The 25,503-nt window shown below is 43.1% G+C and overlaps 1 protein-coding gene across 3 annotated transcripts in view; it reads left to right on the top strand.

Moving 5' to 3' along the window:
* Nucleotides 1-25,503, top strand: part of LOC119655582 (chloride channel protein 2) — a 129,406-nt gene that overhangs the window by 52,231 nt on the left and 51,672 nt on the right. Inside the window, exons 2-3 of one of the 3 annotated variants that reach the window (XM_038061525.1) lie at nt 17,797-17,929; nt 18,003-18,180. The exons of the other annotated variants lie outside the window; for them this stretch is intronic. Of the exons in view, the coding sequence (XP_037917453.1) occupies nt 17,797-17,929; nt 18,003-18,180 (311 nt within the window). The remainder of the gene's footprint in view (nt 1-17,796; nt 17,930-18,002; nt 18,181-25,503) is intronic. 3 annotated transcript variants of the gene reach the window in all.

Here is a 25,503-nt window from a genome sequence, read left to right on the forward strand (position 1 = left end):
CTCTCTATCTTCTAGGGTAGAGTTGAAAATTCGAACTTTAGCATATTTCTATCAAATGAACCTCCTTTTGCGGGGCCATAATTTTAAGGGGGGTGACTGCTATGAATTATTACCGCGGTTGAACTCCTTTCAGGTGTGGGATTGAAAATTCAACCTTTACCTTCATTTATATTGCATTTATCTTGATTCACCTGGAAGCAAATAAAAAAATTAATTATTTTTTGTTCTACGGGATTAAATTGACTTCACGAGAGTCCTTTTTCAGCTTACAAAAACTGTTCCGCTCGAAACGTCTCACCATATGTCAAAGCTCTCACTGTACAAGACAATGATCTTATCAGTTCTCATGTATTGCTCAGAGACTTGGGTTCTTAGCAACAAAAATTGTGAACTTTTGGCGGCGTTCGAAAGAAGAATCTTTCGAAGAATTTTGGCCCTTTAAGAATGGACGATTCCGTAGCCTACATAACGACGAAATTTATGAGCGATACCATGACCGTCCGGTGTGGATAAAATCCGACTCAATAGGTTATGGTGGGCGGGTCACTTAATCCGTATGGATGAGGATGATCCCACCCGGAAAGTCTATAAGGGCAAGATTTATGGTAGAAAAAGAAGACGAGGCAAACCCTGCCTGAGATGGAGCGATGTCGTAGGCCTGGACGTCAGACAGCTTTTAGGGGTATCGAATTGGTGGACCTTGGCGCAACATCGAGATGTCTGGAGTTCCTTATTAAGGCAGGTCTAGACCGGATACCGATTGTTGCCCCGTCAATGATGATGATGATTTTTGATCAAAGTTTTCGCAGACGAACCTAGAGTAATAAACTTTGCCCTGTTTTCATCATTACGGAAACGTTTAAATGTCAGGCGAGCTTTGCGTTTCTGACAAAGAGTATTAAAGACGTCTACAGTGAACTAGGCAGGGTATTTGCTCAAACTAGGATGAGAGAAGGGCACGAAACAGCAAAGAAGATTTTCTAACGAATCATTTCAGTCAACGGCTTTAAGAAAATCATGCAATGTTTGGAAATTAGCTTTGTGAAACTTGAATTTGGGCGCCTTGCGAGGCGGCAGTATGTTGAATCGATTAACATAGTATCAACTTCCAGAGGCGGGTGGTGATCATCAATTTGAAGGTAAAGTGAATCGCTAGGAGATAACATGAACCAATTGTCAGGAATTTTGGTCAATATCAAATCGAGAATGTGGTTATTGTGAATTCATGAACAAGATCAGAGCTAAGTGCGAAGCGATCAACTTATTAGGGTGGATAGGAACACCGAAGGAATCTAGCCATTCAGGAGGAAAATTGAAGTCTCCGCAGAGGATGAAAGGTGAACCAGGATATTTGACTAACAGGATATCCGAAAGTTCCTCGATGATAGGTTGGACACAAACAAGGAAGGTGATATAATAAACGGAGTACTTTTTGGAGGAGAAACCCTCAGTCATCATGCTTTGACACACGACGCTTTGGGATGTTATAAAAGGTAGGCACCGTACTTTGGGTCTAGCTCCAGTTCTATGGAGATCACTTTGCTAGGCATATATTGAAAGAGCCGGGAGATCACTTTCCACTTGCTACCCTCATATAATGATCACTGCAGCACTTCCCGAGGAACTTGCACTCCTCCTCCACTGTTCCGCATCATATGTTTTTGACGCAACCCCCTCATCCGCTATCCTAAGGTAGATAGGATAGATTATCCTGACGGCACGACGCAGGCAAGTGTTGATGGAGCGTCCAAGTAATAACTGTTGAAACTCCGATTTTCGGTTCAGAAGGATCCAGAGTGAGAACTCCGATTAACCTTCCATATGTTCCGTCATGTGTTCTGGAATTATTTTAGCTAATATGTTCGCAACGAGAGGAAGCACACAAACGGCCCCCCAGTTTCCGCACTCAAAACAGGAAAATTTTTCTTCGGAATCTTGATGTTCATGTCCTTCTTTCACTTCGGAAGATTTACCGGTTTTCCAAGATTTACAAATGAGTGGAAATAGCAAGTCTACAGAAACTGGAGGCGCTGCATAGAAAAGTTTTGCAGGAAGACATTGAAAACGAATGAAAACCGTGGTAACCTCTTCAGTTGCGTGTCATTCTGGATGTGATAACTGTCCTTAAGGTCCCTTATAGGACTATCAAAAGGCTTACTCTTTTAAGATAAAGGAATTACAAAGCGTCGCGTTCATCCCCGTACGCAGCCTCCAAAGAGTCGTTACCTCCTTACGTTCACCAGTCCGCCTCCCGTCTCCAAGTTTCCATAGTTAATGCTTTCATTTCTTGTTGCGAGTGAAGTTGTCGGCCACTTCTTAACCAAGGACTAGTTTCAGTTTTTAGAATGTGAAGTAAACTCGAAATTAAGAATACAAGGCTTCGGACTCTTTTAGAGAACTAGACCATATTAAGCGATAATCACATGTTTGCCACGTATATATTTATATGTATGGAGAGCCACTAGGCTTTTGCCACATTTACAACAACTTGCAATATCATAAGATCAGACACACAGATTCAGACAGAAGTATTCCAAGCACAAAATCCTGGTGAACCTTAAAATCATCCCGACCCCTGTTGTTAGTGTAAGAAACAGTATTTCCGAAATTGACAGCCACTCTAAACAAGTCGCAGATTATTAGCAAACTTTTTATTGTCTGTCTGTCTGTCACACGCACTTTTCTCCAAAACGGCTAAACCCATCTGAACAAAATTTGGTCGAAATATGGGAACTACGAGATCCCACATGACATAAATTTACCTGCAGTTTAAAGGGGGGCTCCTCATACATATAAAATGGGTATATACAAATTTTTCATCAAATATAGTCATGTGGGCTATTAAATGAAAGGTCTTAATTAGTTAGTTAGTTTTGACGGGAATTGTAAAGTGTGCGAGTAAGGAGTCAAAATGTACACACTTAAAGCGAAAGAGAACTCATTTTCGGAAACTACCCAACCCAAAAATCCAGGGAAAAATCAGGAAGGTGCGCTTAGATGAAATCTAGGCCTCGAAAGATGTCCCATTTCGATATCAGGTCAAATAAGGTTGCTAATAGTATATTACCAACTTTTAGAAATTGACTGGAAAACCCCCTTTAAGTTCATCCTGTTAGTACTACTGCACCCACATAGAGGATATCAGGCATATGCACCTTAAGTTTCATGAAAATACAACTATTAGTGTCAAAATTATAGCAGTTCAAACTTATCAATTTCGGACGAATTTACCGCATCCTAAGCCACACAAATAAGATGTTAACGTCATAATTAACAAGAATAATTTTCGGCCCGTTTTTGTATCTGTTGTAGGTTCAGTTCTTCACATTTGCTAAAATCTGGATATAATCGCGAGGCTTTTAAATCTCCAGCAAGCGTGTTTGGGCTGGTCTTTTTGTCGCTCACCATCGGCTTCGCGAAATCTTGGCAAGTGAATTCTTGTTAGTGCGAATTACGTTTTTCCACGATCGGTGCATATCTATCGTGGATATCCTCATATCCTTGATTAAAAGGTGCCATGCCATTAGTCCAACGCAACAGCTTCGTCTCCATTACCGCCAGACGCCCTCCATTGTTTTTAATGGCCGGCCAACACTCAGAACTATAGGATGCGACAGGACGGACGACATTGTGGTAAATTTTAGATTTGAGACATTCGTTGATACGTGGATCACAAAGAACACCAGCTCTGGAATGCCACTTCATCTAGGTTACGTTAATGCGTGAAGCAATTTCATTACGCAGTTCTCCATTGGTTAACAGCATTGACCCGAGATATTTAAATTGGTCAGCTCTAGGTAGGTCACTGCCGCTAACTGAGCGATTTAAATATCTCGAGTGAATGCTATCAGTTAATAGAGAACTGCGTTATGCTCCTCACATAGGGAAACACAAAACCTTTTATATCTGAGGCGTCAAGCTTTGGGTTTCTCGACTTGTTCATTCGTTGTATCTGAAAGTTATGGTACTTATGAAACAGCCGAATTTCAGATATTTATGACTCTCCCGTTATTAATTGTATTCATAAAATTTTATATCGTACTGGATCCTGGAAGGTCCTTCTTCAAGCACAAAAAAAAAATCATTTAACTGAATCTTGTAGTCAAGATTTTGTCAGAAACTGGTCCCCAAGTTATGAGATCGTCTAACATCGGATGCACGTCTACTACTACCAGAATTTCCATATTACAAAAGCACTGGGGAGAAAGAATACTCTGCAGAGTCTTATTTCACTTCATTCAGGCGCAGGATACCTAGCTTGTACTCTAGCTTGATTAGATAATGTCAGTATTCTGGACGTCTTTGATACCGCTGCCGTGAAGAGTGCGCGCATTCAAGAAACCAATCATAAACTGTTATCGTAACCAAAAGTCGTGTCATAAGGTCAGTTCTTATCTAAGACGTTGTTGATGTTTTGGTAGCAATAGAGTTTGCAAATTCGCAGATTGTTACCGCCGTCGTTTTTGTTGGTGAAGCCTGTCTTAAAAGTGGTCAATTGTATTGACTGATTGAAAACTGTAAACCGCCTGGATGGCGGACTTAGGGATCCCTCAATTCTCAAACAAAAGTCTAATTTAGCCTCGGTCAGCTTAAGTCTGAATTTTACAAGATTTTGTCCTCGTTGTAATTCGTACACATGTCGTGTTTTTGAATAAGGCAGCAAAAGTCACCTTCTAATCATCTCGGTCACGCTTCTCCCAGGGCACAGTTGAGGCAGCGTCTGATGAGTTGCCTCTGCCCTGGACGAAACCACAAGTCATCTACTTTTTGCAACTTGGGTGCATGCCCAAGAATGAGGGATCCCTGGGCAATAATTGTGAAAGTTTGTTGCTTTCCAACTGGTCTGGTCCGCCATTGAGTTCTAAACCTTCGAGCGCATATACCATATATAGATGGCCTTTACCAAAGAATGGTTATTTTTGACGGCAGCAGTTTGTAATTGGAATTATATCGTTGCATGCTTAGTAAATATTGGGCATTGTGTTCTATAAATAACTAAGTAAACTTTCAACCACCAGAATTATTCTCATTGACGACAGTACTTTCACTGAATGGGGTGAATGAGAAGTTCATCTTCGAATTCTTAAAGGAAGGCGGAGTGTATAAAGTTGTAGACTTATCTAAGCGCGGCTTCAGATCTTCAGTTCTATCTTTGCTATGGTTTGCAAATAAGACCGGTTAATGGTACGAGTATTTCCGTACACAATAGATTCTAAGAATGAATTCATTAGTTCCAATTCCGCTTAACTATTCTAGGTAAACATTGCGAAATCTTCTTAATATTTTTGTCACTGGCTGCAGAAACCAATGGTGACAAGAAAAATTGTAAAGAAAGTATTCGCGGCCTTAGTTACACAATTCACCAAGTCTCTATCATATGCTCTAATTAAAATTTGAATGCGTTTGTTTGGCCAGTAAATATCTCATTGGAGGGCGGTGTTGCTCTTAAGCAGCTTCACCACTGATCAGGTAATTAATATAAAAGTTCGCATCAGCAAGGCCGAGATTAATCCGCACTATACATAATTAATCGGTTCTCAGTCAAGTGCTGTAGGTCGAGGGAAAAATCGCGAAAACCTGTACGAGTATAACTAAATTCGGAATCTTATTTGAAACGTAGTGTGAAGATTTGAGATCTTTTAGTTAAATGCCGAGAGTGAACACTTTACTCAAACAGCAGACGCGTCGTCCTCATCCTCTTTTATATACCAATGGAAAATATTTCTGTTTTGAGGTAAAGGACCTTTTCCATTATGCTTCGCAAGAGGTCGTTGTGCTTGTCCTATAGTGAGTGTTAAGTGCTTTTCAAGGATCTCCTGCAGGATACAGTTCAAAAGTGTTATATTCTGTTGAATTAATTATTATATGTGGATGCGCTTTCATACAAATTTATTAGATATTGCCTGGTACAAAGAATTTTGACCAATTTTGATCGGTAAGTCACACAATGACAATACGGAGAAAATGGGACGCTAATCAAATTTTTCGAATTCATTTTCGAAGGACAATTGGAGGCTCAAAAGAGCGGCGTAGGGCAGCAGCGGTTCCTTTTGCAAGTATCTTTTATTTTCTATGCACTAGTGATGGATGATCGAAAATTGGGAGCCATTTCCATCCTATGATCTTTAAGTTTTAAAGTAATTCTAGTAATCAGGAAGTAGGGGAGCACTTTAATTCTAAAACTATCATGAGAGTAGAGAGAGTAGTGAGTAAATAGAAACAAATCCTTCGCAGTGGCGTTTAGATATTAGAGCAACGAAAACTGATCTCAGGACATATTCATACAGCGTACGAGCATCAAAATTCCTCATCAAAAAAGATACAGATCGATGTATGCATACAGGGTGTCCAAAAAGTCAACGATAATACTTAAAGGGCTGATAGAGCAGCTCACAAGGATCCAGAAAATCATTAAATCCCCTTAGTACGTTGCTGGTGGTGTTGTTGGATTTCGAGATATTGACAATTCAATGAAATTTGTTAAATTCGTTTTCCTGAATCACATTTTCGAGTGGCATTCCTAAAGAAATTCATATTCTTAGATTCAGATTTCACATTTTCTATACTAATTAATCAAGTTGTAATATTTGATTAACAATTCAAAACTTTTAATAGCAAATCTGTTTTAAACTGAAGTATGACATTCTTTTATTTTTCAACCCTAAAGTTTGAACTCACATGCTGTAAAAAAAATTATTGTGTACTCTTTAACGCCAGCTCAATGAGTGGAGTTATTATATGAAAATCTTTGTTGGAGCGTCCCTGGAAATTGATTGATGGTTTTCGCTATACGCCGAGGCGATTTCCGCCGTAGCGTTTTGCTGAGTTCCGCCTGTCTAGGGGTAGAAAAGCCATTTCGCGGTTCGTCGAATTTCTCTATGAAACTGGTCATACACTGAAAAAATCTAGATGTTCTGTAGTATGAGCTAATGCGATATGCGGATATGCGGTCCTTATCAAAGTAAATCCGCAGTGTCTAATTAGTCAGCTAGCCTGGGAACGTTTGTCACATTACTTCGGGCTAGTCCTCGAACTCTCCCGCCTTGCGGAGCCTTCAAGAGGAGGAAGAAAACTGTCAGTTCAAGGAAAACCCTACCATCCGGCTCTTCCACCGATCGAGCTCTATCTTCTTAGCAATGAGAAGGAACCGAACGTAATGGGCAACATGCCTCCACCTGTCAGCACTCCTTAGCAGTTCTTCGACAATGTTGTCTGGAGAGAGATTCCCTGTGTTTAAATAGAGCTGCTGACGAACCCCATCCCACCTTCCACAACAAAAAAAAGTGTGATGGGCGTCGTCCACAACTCCATTGCAAAACACACAATCTGGAGATCGCACTTTTCCAATTTTGTGCAGGTAAGACTGAAAATCTCCATGCCCACTTAAAAATTGGGTAAGGAAATAATCAGTCTCACTATGTCTCCCATTCAGCCACGTACCTAAGTTGCCGATGAGCGGCGCAGTCCATTTGCCTCTAGTTTCATTTTGCGAAGAGAGCTGCCACTCGTCTGGAATGCGTTGCCGTTCCTCACGAACAACAACCTCCCTTGGCTCATCTCCCTTGCGTTTGTATATGGCTTGACGCTCCTTAGTAAGAAGAGCAACGGGGATGACCCCCGCGACCATCGTCACGGCCGGCTCAGAGACAGTGCAGTATGCAGATGCCACCCGCAAAAGTTCCCCGTCTCTGTACTTGCACGAGACGTTTACGATATATCTCCTTGCCAAGAGCGTCAGCCCATATCCTCTGCGCCGTAGAGCAGGACAGATGTCGCCTGCTAAACGTAGGTCCCCAATATTTGCAATTAGTGTACTTAACGCCGAAACTCCAGCCTTGTTCGCTGCAGCTTTGATTTGCTCAAAAAAGTTCATCTTTGAATCAAGAGTCAGCCCGAGGTATTTTACCGCTGGTTTTGACTCGTTTATCGACTCGCTGAACCATATTGGACGCAGGGTCGGAATTCTCTTTTTAGTCAGGATGCTTGGTTCGGTTTATTTCCAGTGCAAAGCTGAAACCATGAGTAGTCCCCCATCCGCTTACCAGTCGCATCAATATGCCGAGTGTGCTTTGCGCCTGTTCGACAATGCGTCCAGCAACAAGCCCGGCCATATCAAACCGCCCTGGGGCGATTCTTCTGGCATGTCGAATTTAAATAGACTATTATAGGTAGCGTTTCAGAGGTCCGGCCCTAGGATGGATCCCTGTGCCATCCCCGACGTGACCTCCATCCTCCACTAACCCTCTAGTGTTTCATAGAGCAGGGAGCGGTTCCTCAGATAATAATAATAATAATCGTTGGCGCAACAATCCATGTTGGATCAGGGCCTTGAAGTGTGTTAGAGCACTTCATTCAAGACCGTAACGGTACACTAGGAGGCAATGTGGTCAGCATTGCGCTCGCCCGAGATTATTACCCTGATTTGACTCAGGTACTCATTCACAGCTGAGTCGACTGGTATCCGACGTCAAATCACGATACAAATTCCACTGCCACCAGTGAGATTTGAACCGCGACCTTCCGTACGACAGCCTTGCGCTCTAACCACTCAGCTATCCGGACAGTCCTCAGATAGTCCCTGAATATCCGTAAGGGATAGTTCGGTACGTGGAAAGTATTGTCTAGTGTGCCTAGAATGTTTTCCCATCTTACCGAATTGAAGGTGTTTCTGATGTTAAGCGTTACGAGGGGCGCTAACCGTCGAGTTTGGCGCCTATGTGCCCCGCTTGTCGAACGGCATCCACGACTTGCATGACAACATCAACAGTGGATCTCCCTGCTCTAAAACCAAACTACCGGGGAGATAAATTTCCGGCAGCGCGTATCGCTTCAGCGAGTCTACTTCTGATGAGCTTTTCGAGCACTTTTCTAGCATACATAGTGTGCGGTATGAAGAGGGCAACTTTGGATCGCCTTTCCCTTTGTGGATCAGTGCAAGCCTCGCCACCTTTCAACGAGCAAGGAAAGTGTCCTCTTTCAGGCAAGCATTGAATGCGCCGAGCAGTAGGTCTGGCCGGTGTTGGAATACCAGTTTGAGTGCTGGAATACCATCGGGTCCTGGTGCCTTCTTGCTTTTCATAGAGAGGACTGCCTCTCCTACTCTTTTATAGAGAAAAGTAGATAGTCTTCTGCGCTCTCCCCGCTGACGTCATCGTCCCATACGGAGTGTGCAGGGATTAGTGCCGTTACAATGCGGTCCAGCCACAGTTTCGATAAACTTCCCGGTGTTCACTTTCACGACGTTCCCTGCACAGAAAGAGCGCCGGGCTGGCGCACACCGAGAGTATCCACCACCTCAAAGGCAATATATTGATGGCCGCTTGCCGAGAGGTCTTCCTTCTGGAATGCTTAACTCGCAGCCTGGGCGTCGGACCATTGGGGTGCATCTGGTGTTTACAACTACCAGTCCTGTTTTCGCCACCACTTCCAGAATTTGTTTCCCTCTGGAGTCTGTGTACGGTATGTCCCATTCAAGTGTCCTAGCGTTGAAGTCACCCCCGACCAAAACATCAAGCCGGCGTCGAAAGTCCGGCATCGTCTCATTCGGCGTAAGATAGACACGTCCCGAACCCAGATGGCAGCGGTACCTGATATGTCAGGGTGCCATGAAATTGGGTCCTTGTTTTTGTACTGCCCACTGATCAGTACTAAATCAGCGGTAAGGTAGTTCGATTACGAGTGGGTGGCCCTGCTGCCCGAATGCGAAGTCGAAGTCCGCCTTCCTCGCCTACCACCGCTCTCGGATTCCCAGGTTTAAGCGCCGCTCGTAGATTATATTTGTTGAACATACCCGATATTGAGTTTGACGTCGTACTGACATTATATCTCTTAGGGATGACAATTTAATAGCAAAAAGTAACTGTAACGTTGTTAATAATAGTAGGATTTCCACTTTTTATTAAGCTTATATTAATATAACATTTCACGGGTCTAGGATGAACTCAAGGGGTATTCAAAACACATTTCACAAATATATGAATATACTATTATTTGAGAAGGAGGGTATTTCGGGCCCTAGTGTCATATAGATTTCGACTTTCCTGGTGGGTACTTTCTGAGAATGGCACCTTAATATAAATTACTCCTTTATGGCTCTCTCACCTCCCCGTTCCACAAACGACTTCAAAACTAAGGCCATTCTAAAAATTCACAGACGGAAAAAGGAAGCCTGGGAGAACCAACAAGTCTGTGAACTAGAAAAGTACAGGGAGCAACCGCACCAGGCGCGGAAGTTTTACCAACAAGTCAGCAGGATGAGGCCTTATACACCTCGATGCTCATCCTGCCGAGACAAAGAGGGAAATCTGATTTCCGACAGAATGGGCATATTAGACCGATGGGTTGAGTACTTTGATGAGCTACTGAACACCCAGAACATCGGCGAGTTGGAGGTCCCGCCAACTGAAGACGACGGACAAATACTGCCACCACCAAGTTTAGGAGAAACAGTCCGTGCAATTCATCGGCTAAAAAATCATAAGTCGCCAGGAGCCGATGGAATTACACCCGAATTGGTTAAATATGGAGGCGACCAGTTACACCAAGTGGTTCATCAACTTGTGCTCAAGGTATGGGACAGCGAATCAATGCCTGACGATTGGCAACGAGGCATAATCTGTCTCATACATAAAAAGGGAGATATCACACAGTGCAGCAATTATAGAGGTATCACGTTGCTGAGTACCATCTATAAGATATTCTCCACTATCTTGCTAGGCCGGATAGCCCCATACGCCCAGAACATCATTGGCCCATACCAAAGAGGCTTCACTCCAGGCAAATCAGCAACAGATCAGATTTTCTCTCTGCGGCAGGCGATGGAAAAACTGTTGGAATATGGACAACAGTTGCACCATCTGTTCATCGACTTTAAAGCCGCCTATGATAGCATAGCCAGGGTAAAACTGTACACGGCCATGAGAGAATTCGGTATCCCGACGAAATTAATAAGACTGACTAGGCTGACCCTGACCAATGTGCGAGGCCAGATAAAAGCAGCAGGATCACTCTCAAGACCATTCGACATCAACAACGGTCTACGACAAGGGGATGCGCTATCATGCGTCCTCTTTAACCTGGCCCTCGAGAAGGTGATCCGTGATGCTGAGGTGAATGCAAGAGGTACGATCCTCTTCAAGTCCACCCAACTACTGGCCTATGCTGACGATATCGACATCATGGGAAGAACCACCCGAGACGTTCAAACTGCCTTCATCCAGATCGAGCAGGCGGCGCGAGATCTTGGGCTGCACATCAATGAAGGCAAGACAAAATACATGGTGGCAACGTCAGCACCGAAGACGAATCAACCAACAACATCAAACCGCACTGGTCAAACACAAACACGAACAAGAATAAGGATAGGGGAATACAACTTTGAGACCGTTGACAATTTCTCCTATCTAGGGTCGAAAATCACAACCGATAACAACTACGATGATGAAATCCGCGCACGGTTGTTGTCAGCCAACAGAGCCTACTTCAGCTTACAAAGACTGTTCCGCTCGAAACGTCTCACCATAGGGTCAAAGCTCTTACTGTACAAGACTATGATCTTGCCAGTCCTCATGTATTCCTCGGAAACTTGGGTTCTTAGCAAGAAAAATTGCGAACTCTTGGCCGCGTTCGAGAGAAGAATCCTCCGAAGAGTTTTTGGCCCTCTACATGGGGATGGACGATTCCATAGCCTGCACAATGACGAAATCTATGAGCGATACCATGACCGTCCGGTTGTGGATAAAATCCGGCTCAATAGGTTACGGTGGGCGGGTCACTTAATCCGTATGGATGAAGATGATCCCACCCGGAAAGTCTATAAGGGCAATATCTATGGTAGGAAAAGAAGACGAGGCAGACCCTGCCTAAGATGGAGCAATGGCGTGGGCCAGGACGCCAGACAGCTTTTAGGGATATCGAATTGGTGGACCTCGGCGCAAAACCGGGATGTCTGGAGTTCCTTATTAAGGCAGGCCTAGACCGGATACCGGTTGTTGCGCCGTTGATGATGATGATGATTCTAAAAATATTAATGGAATCCTTCCATTTGATACCCCACATGACTATCATCATCATCATGATCATTAAATTCAACGTAGAATGATGTAACTCACTGCATGCGTGGGCGTTCACGGTTGCCATCTTTGCACTAAATTTCATGTTAAGGTACTCTCTTACTCTAAAGAATCCATTTTTCCGCGGTTCGTACGCCAAAAAAATTGAGCAACAATCCAAACACAGACTGAAACTCCACTTAATATCACCCTTGTGAAAACGGTACCTTTTTGTACAGTAATGATAACCTTAAGGCGCACCTTGTTAGCCATATAGTTAGAAATTTTCATTGCATCCAGAAAAATAATTAGCATTCTAGGCCATAGCAAGCATTTAGCTGTTTCGTAAGAATACATCAATTGAAAAACGTTTCACAATAGCCTGAGGTGATCCGCTAGGCAAAAGTGGACTCATTACCACAATAAGGATGGGCACATAAATGGCCGAACAAGGCAATTTATGACTGAATTTATGAAATTTATGACTGGATAATAGTTAAACAGTTTGAAAACCAAAAACGCTTCTTATCAGCAAATAAACTTTTCATCGGTGCAGCCAAATGTAACCTTCAGCGGTTTTTGTAAAAAAGTGAGTATTTGCCCTAGGAAGAGTGGCACGTGCGCTAGAATGCCGAAGTTAGTTGCTTCTAGAAATTAGTGTGGTCAGCCATTGAAGCAGATGGGGGACTTATTACCACTCAAGCCCTCAAACAAAAAAGTTTTTGTCTAGGCATAGGTAGGTTGCCAGTTTAACAGGCAACAAACAGAGCAAACACCAATTACTTATTGTCCTCAGGAGTAGGAGAAAGCAATAATCTTATCCTATGCTTAAAACTACTAAAAGTGGAGAAGTTTAAAGGATTAAGCTGTTCTGCGTTGTAATTTCGGCAAAGCCTAGGAATCGGGGAATGAAAGTAAACTTCTAGCTCTGCGAAGGGTACTTTGCGCTACGTGTTTCATAAGACGCAGAACGGTAGGTGATGTCGTTAGCGGGTCCATCAGACCCGAGGAAAGTTTAAAAAATATGCATAGATGCAGATAGGATCTACGCTGTTGTAGGAAGGGAAGGTTTAGAAAGTGGAGGCAGGAAAGGTAGTCCGCACGTCTTAAAGAAGAGGGAACGGGTGAATTCACGTTGTACATTTTCAACGATTTTAGGGGTTAGCACATAGAATGGCACTTTCTGATGTTTAGCGCTAAACCATTAGAGCACCAACAAACCATAGTTTCTAGGTTAGATTGAAGGGACACGCAGTTCATAGGCGATGATATAGCAGAAAACAGTTTAAGGTCGTCTGCCTAGAGCAAACAGGGGCAAGTAAGGAGGGGGGGATGTTGTTAATAAAAGATTAAAAAATAACAAAGGGCTCAGAATAGATCCTTGTGGGAAGCCAGAGGAGGTGGAGGAGGAGTGGGAAGTGCAGCCGTCAAAAGAGACGCGGCAGTATCGATTGGAAAGGTAAGAGGCAAGTCATAAAACAGCCCTGCTGATCTTTCACTATGTTGTAACCAAAGTGGGCGGACAACCAGTCGCTGAGATATCTTTCCAGGATTTTGGAACAGGAGGAGAGCAAGGAAATGAGACGGTAATTCTCGACAAGCGTACGATCGCCACATTTGTGTATAGGGATAATGAGAGCCACTTTCCACAAGCCGGGAAACCGGGATTCCGTGGAAGGAGGAGGAACATAGACTGGGAAAAGTAGTGGCCGACTAAATCACAAGATAGTTGTGGGGAGTTAGCTGAGGAGCCAGAAAATTTAATGGATGGAGGGGATAACTGGGCAGGACAGCGAGAGTTGCGAATGTGAGACCAGAAGGGTTTGAGGTTTCCGCGCTTTAGTGAGTCTTCAACACTGATCAAATATTCGTTTCTGGACTTACGTATTAAGGATTTGACCGAGGAACATAGAGATTCGTAAAAAAAACTGCATAGGTTCTAGAAGACATCTTCCTCGCAGTCTGCTTTTGACGTAGTTTTTTTGTGGACTTCAGTGGTGAACCAGACGGGGTAGGAGCGTAAGCACTTAGAAGAGGAGGGAACATAACAACGAAGAAGATTATATAAAATGCTATAGAAGGTGTTGAGTCCTTGGTCACACGCAAATGAAGAGGGAAGGTGAACCGAGTAGATTGCCACCAGGGCTGAGTTCAGACCTTCGAAGTTTACCTTACGGAAGTTGAACTTGGTAGACTTGCGAACGACAGGGGAGTGGAGTCGGGATATATGAGCATCGAACTCGAGAGCAGGATGATGGGCGGCATTGGCAACGTAAGACGGAGCATGAAGGGATTGGGAAAGGCAACGCACAGGGAGGTTAGAGAAGGCAAGGTCAAGAGTGCGATCTAAGTTGTTTTTAGAAAGGTTAAACTAGAGGGCGCCCAGGTGTACATGAAAGTGGATAGAGGAAGGGAAGGGTGGGTGGAGTTATTAGGGAACGAGGGAAGACCAAAAGTAAGGGGCCAGGAGAGGATGAAAGGATGTGAGGGAAACAAACGATTAGGACCTCTGATAATCTGTCGGACAAATCCTCGCACTGAGAAGCCGAGCTAAGGCAGGGAAAATATACACATGATATGATAAAGGGGCGGAATGACTCATATGGTTACAGAATCGTAGGTGAAGGAGGAGGAGGAAAAGATAATTTGGCATGAATACCTATTAGGGCATCTCCGTTAGTTGTCTTGCCAATTGCAGTCTCTGTCACAACGAAAGACAGAGTAACCTTCGAGGAGCTCGGAATCTAAAATCCTGTCATCCAGCCAAGTTTCGGAAATGCAGATGACATGATGTTGGAATGCTAAGGCAGACAGTTTGAAATTCGACAGCTTGATGCTTAGATCCCTTACATTTTGATAAAACAGTGTTTAGTTATAGGAATCATTTAAGTTCGGCGAGGCAGGCGAGCGCGCCGGAAATTTTTAAGAAGCTTAGTCCTCCTTAGCCCTCTAAGGCTTGACGAAGACCTCCTGTGGCCAAAGGGAAAATTGGACGATATCATCGAAGTCGTGGGGATATGTCACTTTGAAGGAAGCTATCACTCGGCCAGGAGAGCCATCCTTCGTGAGGTTTACATATGAGAGAGGTGAAAAAGTTAAGTTCGTTTTGCTTCTGATATAGGCCAGAATTTCGCCGGACGTGGTGGAGTACGCTAACCTTGACCCGAACAGCTGTTTCGGCGGTTAGGCAACATCCATTTGGGGCTCGCTCGGGGGACATGAGGTCGGAAGGACCTGCGTCAGCTTGAGGGAGCAGAATTGACGGTGATTTTTAACCAGTATGTTGAATCGACGTTGATTGGCCCGGAGGACGGAGGTGACGCAGCATCTTAACCAAGACAGAACTAAAGTCGAGAGCTATTTTGAAACTTATGCTACATTCAACCATATCGAAGGCTACTGTTAGGTATGTTAGGTTTGGAATATAATTATCCCCAATTTGCTTGCACGAGGCTTGGAGAGTTAGTTAGTAACAAAGCCTCTATGATGTAGCGCATGTTATAATATTTATTGCAAAAATGGGGAAGGTATGTGAAGAGAAACCACTAGAATACCAGGCGGTGTCACTGCACTTCATTTGATAGGAATTTCTGAGTCACTGCCATTCATATTTCTAGGAAGATTCACCACAGCTTCCAAACCGTCTTGTCAGTAATTGAATTAGCAGCTCCAAGTTAGATAACGAGGTTGCGAGACTAGAGGATGCTCACTGTATTGATTTCATTGGGGCATTCCAACATGGTACAGAATCAACGCTTCACGTTCTTTTTAATACAAAGCTAGAAAGGCAACTGCATTATTTAAATCCGGAAAACAAACATTTCGCGTCATCAAATGAAAAACTTCTTAATCCTCATCATCAAGCCATCGTGCAAGTACCCAGACATAATCAGAGCAGATAGACAGATACTTTCGTGCAAAATGAATTGTTCTGGACTGGAAGCGGTCAAGTAATTCTCCGAGCGCGATATATTATAGTTGTTTCAGTGAGGGTCCCATTACGCTATTATTGGATGTTGAATCAATCAAGACTCCTTTGTGAAGGACGAGTTTAAGTAGAATGGCCAAGATTTGTATTTTGGTTGAGCCTATTGGAATTGTAAGTGCATAGTGAAACTAGTTCTGATAATGATTCTGAAGTGTCCGTATTTAAGATTAATTCACCATAAACGGAAATGTGCGAATTGCGAAAGCTTCGTAGTAATAAAAAAATTAAGATTAACCGGGAGCGTGTCGTGATCACACTCTACTCATGTGGCTTTAATCGGGGCTCTAGTGTTATCGCCTTTGATTGAGTGCTGAGATCAAAGAAGCTTCTTAGCCTTGAATTGACTTCCACAAGACTGATCGTTTGGAAAAACGTACAGATTTTCGACTGTGACAGTATGCGCCTCAATAAATTATAAATCTGGTGTGTTACTTGTTATGAAGATGGACCCACGAAAACTCGGTTGCATTTTGTAAATTTTGCTAACTCGAATTTCCGCAACACGAAAACTAAAAACTAATCCTGTGGTAGTCTCCAGCTACTTAGCTTTCCCATATGCCGGTGTTCTTTGCCAGTGGGTGACCAATTAGTACTGGAACTCATAGCGAACCGTCAAACTGAGAATGAGTTCCTCCCAACCCATACTTCAGTATCATTAATCTTACCCCAGATGCATTTATCTACAAATGAAAAGTGAAGGTAATCTCATCCACAGATGTTTCGAAATGCAATGATTTCCACAGATTCCAAATTGTAAGAAGCGACATTGTCCCTTCCTGATAATAGCGGCAATCATTGAGGCGAGCCAGTACCGGTCTCAATGTAATTTTCTGCAAATGAGATACGATTCAATTGATATTGAAATTTTTAAGAAGAAGCCTAGCATGTAACTTGCTCACCATCATCTTCTAACTGCTCAATTATCCAATTTGAAATTGCGCTAACAAGCTTATTGTTCTTAACGTGGTCGACGTTGCGGTACAATAAATGGATCTCACATTGCATAAGATACATTTCAGCGGCGTAGAGCAGAGATTTTGATTCACCTAAAAGTGAATTCTAATGAGAAATGAGCAGATTGCCTTGTATTTTCTATCTGATTTCGACTTCCTCATAAATATTACCCTACCCCGGAAGGGGAAAAACCCTTATTGCCTCAGCGCATTAAGACCGGAAGTATGTATCTTACAAGCAAATAGCTCCCCAGGAAATGCTTACGAAAATTTGCAGAAATTTGTGACTCTGCAATTAGGATTTCAAGTTCGTTTGTTCAATCTTGAATTCCTTATCCCAACTCATCAAAATATCAAAGCAAAATACTCAAAAAATGTTAAAAATATTAGATTAAAAAAATTCCGTTGCTTCCCATCTCAATTTGCTCCCCACGCTACTGTGAAGAAATCATGGAGCTTTGTCCACCTCGAGATGATAATGTGGCATTCTGAAATCTTTGAAATAGTCAATCCTTCCCCTCAGTTCTTGTAGCTCGTCCGTGCGAGGCAGCCCTTTGTGATCTTCCAGCTTTCCTCGACCCTGGTCTAATGGAGGAACTATTCCTTCGCGGCTGAAGCATTCCAGTCACCCGGGCCTACGAATTTCACTCGACAATATTAGCTTTCTAGACAGCCAGGCGATTGCATAAATTAACGTAAAGTGTGCGGTACTCATGTGTGAATGGACTGTGATGTGTGATCTGTAATCTTTTGAGACGTTTGAGGAAACGATAATAGAAACGCATAAATAAAATGGTCATTGAAGCGGGCCGGAGTAGCGGACGCGATCGCGGTCTCGACCGGAAAGTGCTCGAACGGATCATGCACGATGAGGAATTCGGCGAGGAAAATGTGGAATTGGTCGATGCAGAGTGGGCGGATTTCGAAAAGTTCCTCAGGTGGGATATGATTGGTTCATGATACACCTATGCTTCCGATAATTTCATTACTAATGGATCACTTAATATTTAGGGATTTTCGCAAACGACGTCCTAGCAACACGTCTATGGATGAAGATCTGCATCGGTCGCGGAAACCGCGAAAAGTTAAGGCACAGGCATTCTACCCTTGCCCACCACCAGCTGCTGAACTGGGTCCAGATTCCGATTCATCCGATGATGATGATCTTTTTGGGCGGCTTGATATGCTTGTAAGAAAAACTCCACTCCAATATTTGCATGTTGCATGAAGGAATGTATTTCTTTACGAATTTAGCCATCTATCTAATAATTCGAATTAAAAGCCAGGTTAGCTATAAGCTGCATAAAAATGAAGTGACTTTATACAGTCAACTTTCCAAGGATGTAATGAACTTCAGGGATCGCGTGAATTCAATCTTCCTCGTCGTCAGAGAACCAAGTGAAGATGAATCATTGAGGACGGAACGGCACAGCATATAGCCGACTACCAACGTATTCCATCAAGGATTCATCTCACCCGTCACTTCATCCCTACGAAGAAGAAAGAATATTTAGTTTTTCAAATTCTCAAATGAACAGATAGCCGTTTCACATAAAGGTAGGGAAGGACACTCCTCCGAAGCTCGGACGGCAATACTTTCCAGTATATACTCGCAAAAGCCCCGCTAGCTCAGTCCGTAGAGCAAGAGGCTCATAATCTCAGGGTCGTGGGTTCGGGCCCCACGGTGGGCGCCATTTGTAATGAATTTATGGGAATAGGAGGATCAGACGATCATCCTAAGTGCCCGAAAACAACCTAGAGGGAAGAGCTGCCCCAGAAACCTAAGAAGTTGGCGAAATTGACCGTAAAGGTCCGCCCGCAAAGATTGAAACTCCATCAAAGTGCTTGGTCGACTCGTTTTTGCATGCCTCTGTCTTAGCCTGGCTCGGGAATGCGGGTGAGGGGAGGGTCCTTTGAGCGCTTTGATCTCTCACGTGTCATTATTACAAAATCAACGTGCCTATACTGACCGACCGGGTTTAAAAACAAACAATAAACGAAGGAATTCGCGACGCCCTAACGAATAAAAACGCGAGTTAAAACTGAGAAAAAAAAACGACTCGACCACGCGCGTGGAGCCGTAAGTCTCCGGACGGATCGCAATTCCGATCTTAGTTTCTCCTCCCTCAGATCGTGATTGAGGCACAGCCCCTGAGGCTCCCTCCCTTCCTTGACATCCTCAGGTCAGTATTTCAGAAGATGACCCTATAAAGGTTTTGCAGGATCAAAGAGACTTACGACTACACGCCCGCGGTTGAGCCATTTTTTCGCGTTCTGGTTTTTATTCGTTAGGCCGTCGCGATTTCTTTCATTTATTGTCTATTTTGAAACCCGGTGGGGACCTACACATCGGTATAGACACGTTCACTTTGTATTAATGACAGGTGAGGGATCAAAGTGCTCAAAGGACCCCCGTATTCCCGAGCCTGGCTAGCACAGAGGTCTGCAACAACGTGTCTATCGAGCACTTTCATGGAGCTTCAATATTTGCGTGCGGACCTTCACGGTCAATTTCGCCAACTTTTTGGGTTTCTGGGGAAGCTCTTCCGTCTAGGTCATTTTCGGCCACTTAGGATGATCGTCTGATCTTCCCAACATTTCCTGGATTTGGGCCTAATTTCTTATTTGCAGGTTTTCTGAATCAAGTGGAAGATGGCCTATTCCGGCTCATAAATTCGTTGGTGATGTCGGATAGAGAATCATTAGATTCTCAACATGGTTCCAGGCGAGGTTCCACGTACTTTTGCCCTCACATTTCTAGTTTTAGGTTTCACGCCTTTTTCCCCGGAAGTAAGTGTTCCTAAGCCTTAACTTCTTTTCCTACCTTGTAACGTCGAGTTTCCTTCCCTATTCTTGGTAGAATACCATAAGAGCTAGCCGTTTGTTGTGTTTGTCTTTGAGACTTAACGTCTCGTAGGTGATTGCCTTCCAGGAGCCTCTGGATCTTCGGCCCTTGCGGCTGTATGCTGAAAGGTATTGCAGTCCGAGCTTCTGAGGAGTGCCCTTCCCTACCTCTATGTGAAACGGCTATCTCTTCGTTTCAGAATTTAAAAAACTAAATATCCTTTTTTCTTCGTAGGGTGAGATGAATCCTTGATGGAATACGAAAAGTTGAAAATTTTTTTGCGTTTAAGTTTATAGTAACAGAGTAAGCTAGTTATTCATATTATCAGAAATCTGTTTAAATATCAGAAGGTTATTTTATATGGCATCCGATATTCCTCTCTGTTGAACACTCAGAGTTACCTTTTGTCAGGCTTGGTGATTTCAAACTTATTTCCACCAATACGTCAAACTCTGCTTATCAACTTTACTTGAAAAATATCTTGTGTAGAGCCGAACAAAAGTTTCCCCTGATATTGCAGTCCAAAAATTGGATTGATTTTTCAACTTTATGTTCCTTAGTGAAGACGGTAGTCATGCCCATTCGAGCTGTTTTGATCGCATGTGAGTAGCATATTCTCCAGTCAAGACAACATGTAAATCCTCACTGATAATGAGAAGAAAAACTGTGGCGCACTCCACTTTGCACTTCAAATTCCACTGAGATTGTACTTCATGCAGCACGTGGCATTTTGAAGTACCATTGCCATCTGGTCCACATGGGACCATCGAACAATTTTCAATCATCCCAAAATTCTGGACACACTGAAGCATAAACTTTCTGTCATATCCAGTAAGTTACGACAGTCTGGCGAAAGTCATTCTAAACATGTTCAGAAAGCAACGTACACGAGGATTCAGCGGAATTTTTACAGATCACTCACTAGAGGGTTCAGACAGTACAGTTCTCGGAAACAGAAGCGAAAGAACATTGGGGTGGACTTCAGGGTTTACCCGCCCAGCATGCTGAGCATGCTGAGTGGATTACCGCCGAAGGCACTCGCCATGCCACTACGCCTGGCATGTATATGCGAATATCAACAGCTTGAAGAACTTACAAGTATACACGATCAGTTGGTACATAGCATAAATTAGGTAATTAGTCGGCCGGAGGAGTTTCCTTTCCCCACTTCGGGATATACGGACGGGCATCTTCCAGGGAGATTCGTTGAGTCTACTTTGGTTTTGCATGGCACTGAACCCCCTTTTATGGCTACTGAATTATGCTAGAGGGCATATAAAGTATGGCCTAGATGCTAAGTGCGAGCTAACACATTTAATGTACTTAGATGACATTAAGCTGTATGCTGGTATATTGCGAATTGTGGAAATGTTTAGTCATGATGTGCGGATGGAATTTGGATTATACAAGTATCGAATCCAAGCCATCCAGAAAAGTCATCACGAGAGGACATAGCATTGGTGACCTCCACATCCAAGCTATGACCGAGACAGACTTCAACAAGTACTTGCAAGTAAACCATGCTCAACTTCTCTCGGCGAAGAATAAAATAAGCGTATTGAATGTATTCGCTAAATCTTCACTGGTTTATGCATTCGGAATACTTCCGTGGACGAAAGCCGATCTGGAAAACGTCGAACGGCATATACGGGCTACCATGTCCAAATTCGGACTGCATCATCTAAACTCTCCCATGGAGCGAATGAACTTGCCTCGTGACATGGACGGTAGGGGCGTAGTTGACGTTGCGCACCACAACATAGCCAATTCGACTCGCTACGTGTTGATTTTTACAGCAAAGAACAGGCGAGTCCTTGCATGTGGTTGTTTGTAAGGCAGATTCTGGGTTGTCTACACTTAACTTGAAAGATCAATCTTTCAATTCGCTGTCAATTCGCTGAGTGGGGTGAAGTCCGACCAAGAAAGGATCGATGAATGGAAGTCAAAGGTAATGCACGGTATACACGTGAATTGTCTTTGGCAACCATTTGTCGATTTGTATTTGTCGAACAGATGGCTGTGTGCTACGGAGCTCTTTGCTGAGACGGAGGGATTCATGTGCGCCATTCATGATAGCTTGGGTGCCACCCGCGCTTACAGAAAGTTCATAATTAAAGAGCTGGTGGAGAACGGCCAGTGTGGAATGTGTGGTTCGGCGTTAGGGACGTTAGACAATCTCATTTCTGGCTGTACGGTAATGGCACCGGTGCAGTACACGAACAGACACAATGCTGTATGTAAGGTTCATCAAAACCTGGCCTTTCGTTGGCCACGGAATATAATACGAATCCACTCTTTTCCTGGAGTTTGCAAGCTCTTCGGCTTTAAACGACGCCATGCAATTGCGTACATTGGGGTGCTTAAAAGATGTCACAGGGCGCTGAAAGCCGCTATAACGTCCCAAAACACCAGGTGCGGGTGTTCTCTTCCTCGACATTATATCGAGCCTAAACGATTGGAGTGTTGCTTTTGTTCAAGGACGCAGGGCAGAATGAAAAGCTGCTAACACCCGGACACCACGCGTGATGGAAGTGTCCATGGATCTCGACTCTTGCATGCACATCGTAATTAGGACGGACGCCTCCCGTAGATTGGTGTCCCTACTTTATCAGAGCCTCTATGAGGTTCTTGACCGAAGCCCACCCCATTTCAACCTCGACATTGGAGGCACGCTCAATAGGGTCTCCCTAGCCCGGCTAGCCTCTCTTAGCGGAAGAAAATTAAGCCAGGAAGAGGGGTTTAAACTCGCAGCCGGGGTGAGGGAGGCATGCGTCAAATCAAGGAGGTTTCAGCGTGGAACCAGTGCTGAAACCTCTTTGATTTCATCTTGGCGGGGAAATCGGTCGCTACCAATTTCCCTTATGAACACACTCAACATTTTGAATTTGAAAGAGTCAGATAGCCGGAATATTTAGACAATCAAAAATATTCAAAAATCTCCCCACAATTGTGAATTCATAATTAATTGATTCATGGATAATTAATTCTTTTCAAATTATAACAAAGTAAGCATATAATAAAGTTAAAATCTTTATAAGATACCATGTTCTACATTTATTAAGCCGCCTCCCTCGGTGGATATTGGAGTCATTTCAAAGTCTATAAAGTGATATTTGAACCGTGATTTTCCATTATGAAAATTTTCTTTTCAAAACCAGCTTACTACCTCGATGGTCGTCTGTTTTCGAATCTAAAAGGATATTGGTGCAACTTTTGACAGTAAAGATCGAATTAAGTAAAGCAGAGAGTCAAAGATCGTCCTCCAAAACGTTGCTAATAATTCTCGATTTTGTTTGGTTATTGCTGAAGTTTCCCAAGAATACATGAGGACTGGGAGGATCATGTTCTTATACAATAAAATCTTTAATCCTATGGATCGACATTTTGAGCGGAAGGATTTTGTTAACTTAAAGTAGGCAGCGAACGTGTATGAATTTGTGCATTCATGTTGTTATCGGCTGTAACTTTTGACTCCGGGGGAATGATTTAACTTCTTCGAAGTTGTATCTTCAAATCTATAATTGACCTACACCTCACCGATATTCTCGCAAATGTTGTGTTGCTTTCGTTTATGTATAGTCCCGGATGTTGTGGCTCAACTTAGACGAAGGTTTACTTCAAGACCCGTTCACTTCTCCATTGATATCATCAGGAATGGTAGCCATTGGGTGGCCCTAATGAAAGGAGTGTTCCCCATGTGCTGCATTCATATAAATGATGTTACCTTTGCTTCATAGCCTCATACTTTTAAACTCTATTTATGAAGTGCTCGATGAAGTTAGCCGACTTCATATTTTACTAAGTGTGTTGATGTTTTATGGGATCCAGGTGACGAGTGATTTTTAAATTTCATTCGATGCTTGGTAGTGATATTACTATTTAATAGATTCGAGCCAGTAGAATTTCCAATTCTGCGGGCTAACTCTTAACCAATTCATTAAAGTATAATAAGATTGATCGACATAATGTACCCTGTTGAAGAGAAATTAGGTTTGCATTCTTCTTGACAGGAGGTGCAGCGTAGAATATATGGCTTGGTACGCATCATTTATCATCGAACCACTCACTCAAATTGCTGCTAAAAATATTCATGGTTCTACGAATGAGAGAGTCCTTGAGGTATCTCCCGGCTTGGCTTATCGTAGCCTCAGCATCTAAACGATTTGTTTCATTTGCGATCGCTGTATCCGATGTGCTTCTGTATTTATTTCACAGTTGTTTATCCCATGTCGCGTTTATTTATCTCAACCTGGGGTTTCGTAGTATTTTGTTACTCTAAGTTACTCGGAATATCACTCCTCTTTAATGGTGATTCGTCCAGTTTTCCCCCGAGGGTCATAAAGATATCGGCTACCAAACAACTACTTGCACTCCTCGGCTACTCGCACAAAGTAATCTGGTGATTGCCTTTCAGAAGTATTATATTTGGATGTACGCGCCTTTATGACTAAACGGTTTTGTCATCTGAACTTCTGAAGAGTGTCCTTTCCTACCTTTGTATGAAACAGCAATTTCTTTATTTTGAAGATCAGACTTTAGTTTCTGATTTGACCTGCCGGAATTGTAGGCAAATTGCACATATGTATGAAAACTGTTTTGAGGACCCCAGGCATACGAACACATCCAAGCCCTCATGTCCAAAATATCGCGTTCCAGAGCCTAGCTTTAGTCCTCAAGACGTTCCTGTTTCAGACCCACTTGATTGTGTGGACGCTTCGACCACCTCTTTTACAGTAACGCCGAAAGTTACCGTGGTGAAGCAGTCCGACTTTTTGACTTTGATTAACACAGATTTAGCGCCACGTTGGGTTCCATTTATAATGAATGATAAGATTTGTGCGATGACCAAAGAACCATCTGAGTTATCCTCTTAGCCGTTTCCAGCCAACTTAGTTGATTTAATTTTCCTGGGTTTAAAGCATTCTATAAAAATAAATCAATCTATAATAGCATTTATAAAAATTACCGTTTAAAGTATCTAATTAGAGCAATCTGTTAAAATACTTTTAAAATATCTAATTTCAATCCTAATTTTTATTTTTGGATTAATTTAGGTTTTCTCCGAGCCAGGAGTTTTTTATGGGCCTCGAATAGAGAATAGATCAACTATGAAATTTCTGGGAGCCCGCATAACGGGCCCAGTACTTCCTTTCTACCACCCTGAACCGATATTACATCTATACGATCCATGCGCATGGGCTCTTGATTGGGAAAATTGACAAACCCCTTTGAATCTCATATTCTACTGTATTTGGCAATCACACATCAGATACATTGTATAGATTTTCCCAATTTGAGACTGCTTGGGGCCTACCGTTCGATAGCCGAGGCGTAGTTTAAAACGATCGTTCCTTGAGTAATGGACACACACCAAGGGTACTTCACAAATATCCGCGGTACGTGTACTCCGAGAGGCGATGCGGAATATAATATTGCAGTTAGCAGAGCAGACCATCAAGCAATTACAGAGTTTGAAAAGGGTACACATATTAAGAGAGGCTGGAGGTGTGGAGCCGTAACGGATAGTCCACCCAGGGAAAGCTCTTTTTGAAAAACAAAGTCCGGATGAATGTACAGCTTGTTTGCTTTACCAACTTAAAAATATCTTGATATGTGATGTCAAGTGGCAGCAGCCCGAGCACCGATGAGATAAGATGTTTTTGGAAG

This window comes from Hermetia illucens, chromosome 1, assembly GCF_905115235.1.
Source record: "Hermetia illucens chromosome 1, iHerIll2.2.curated.20191125, whole genome shotgun sequence".
In the NCBI taxonomy this organism is placed as follows: Eukaryota; Metazoa; Arthropoda; class Insecta; order Diptera; family Stratiomyidae; genus Hermetia; species Hermetia illucens.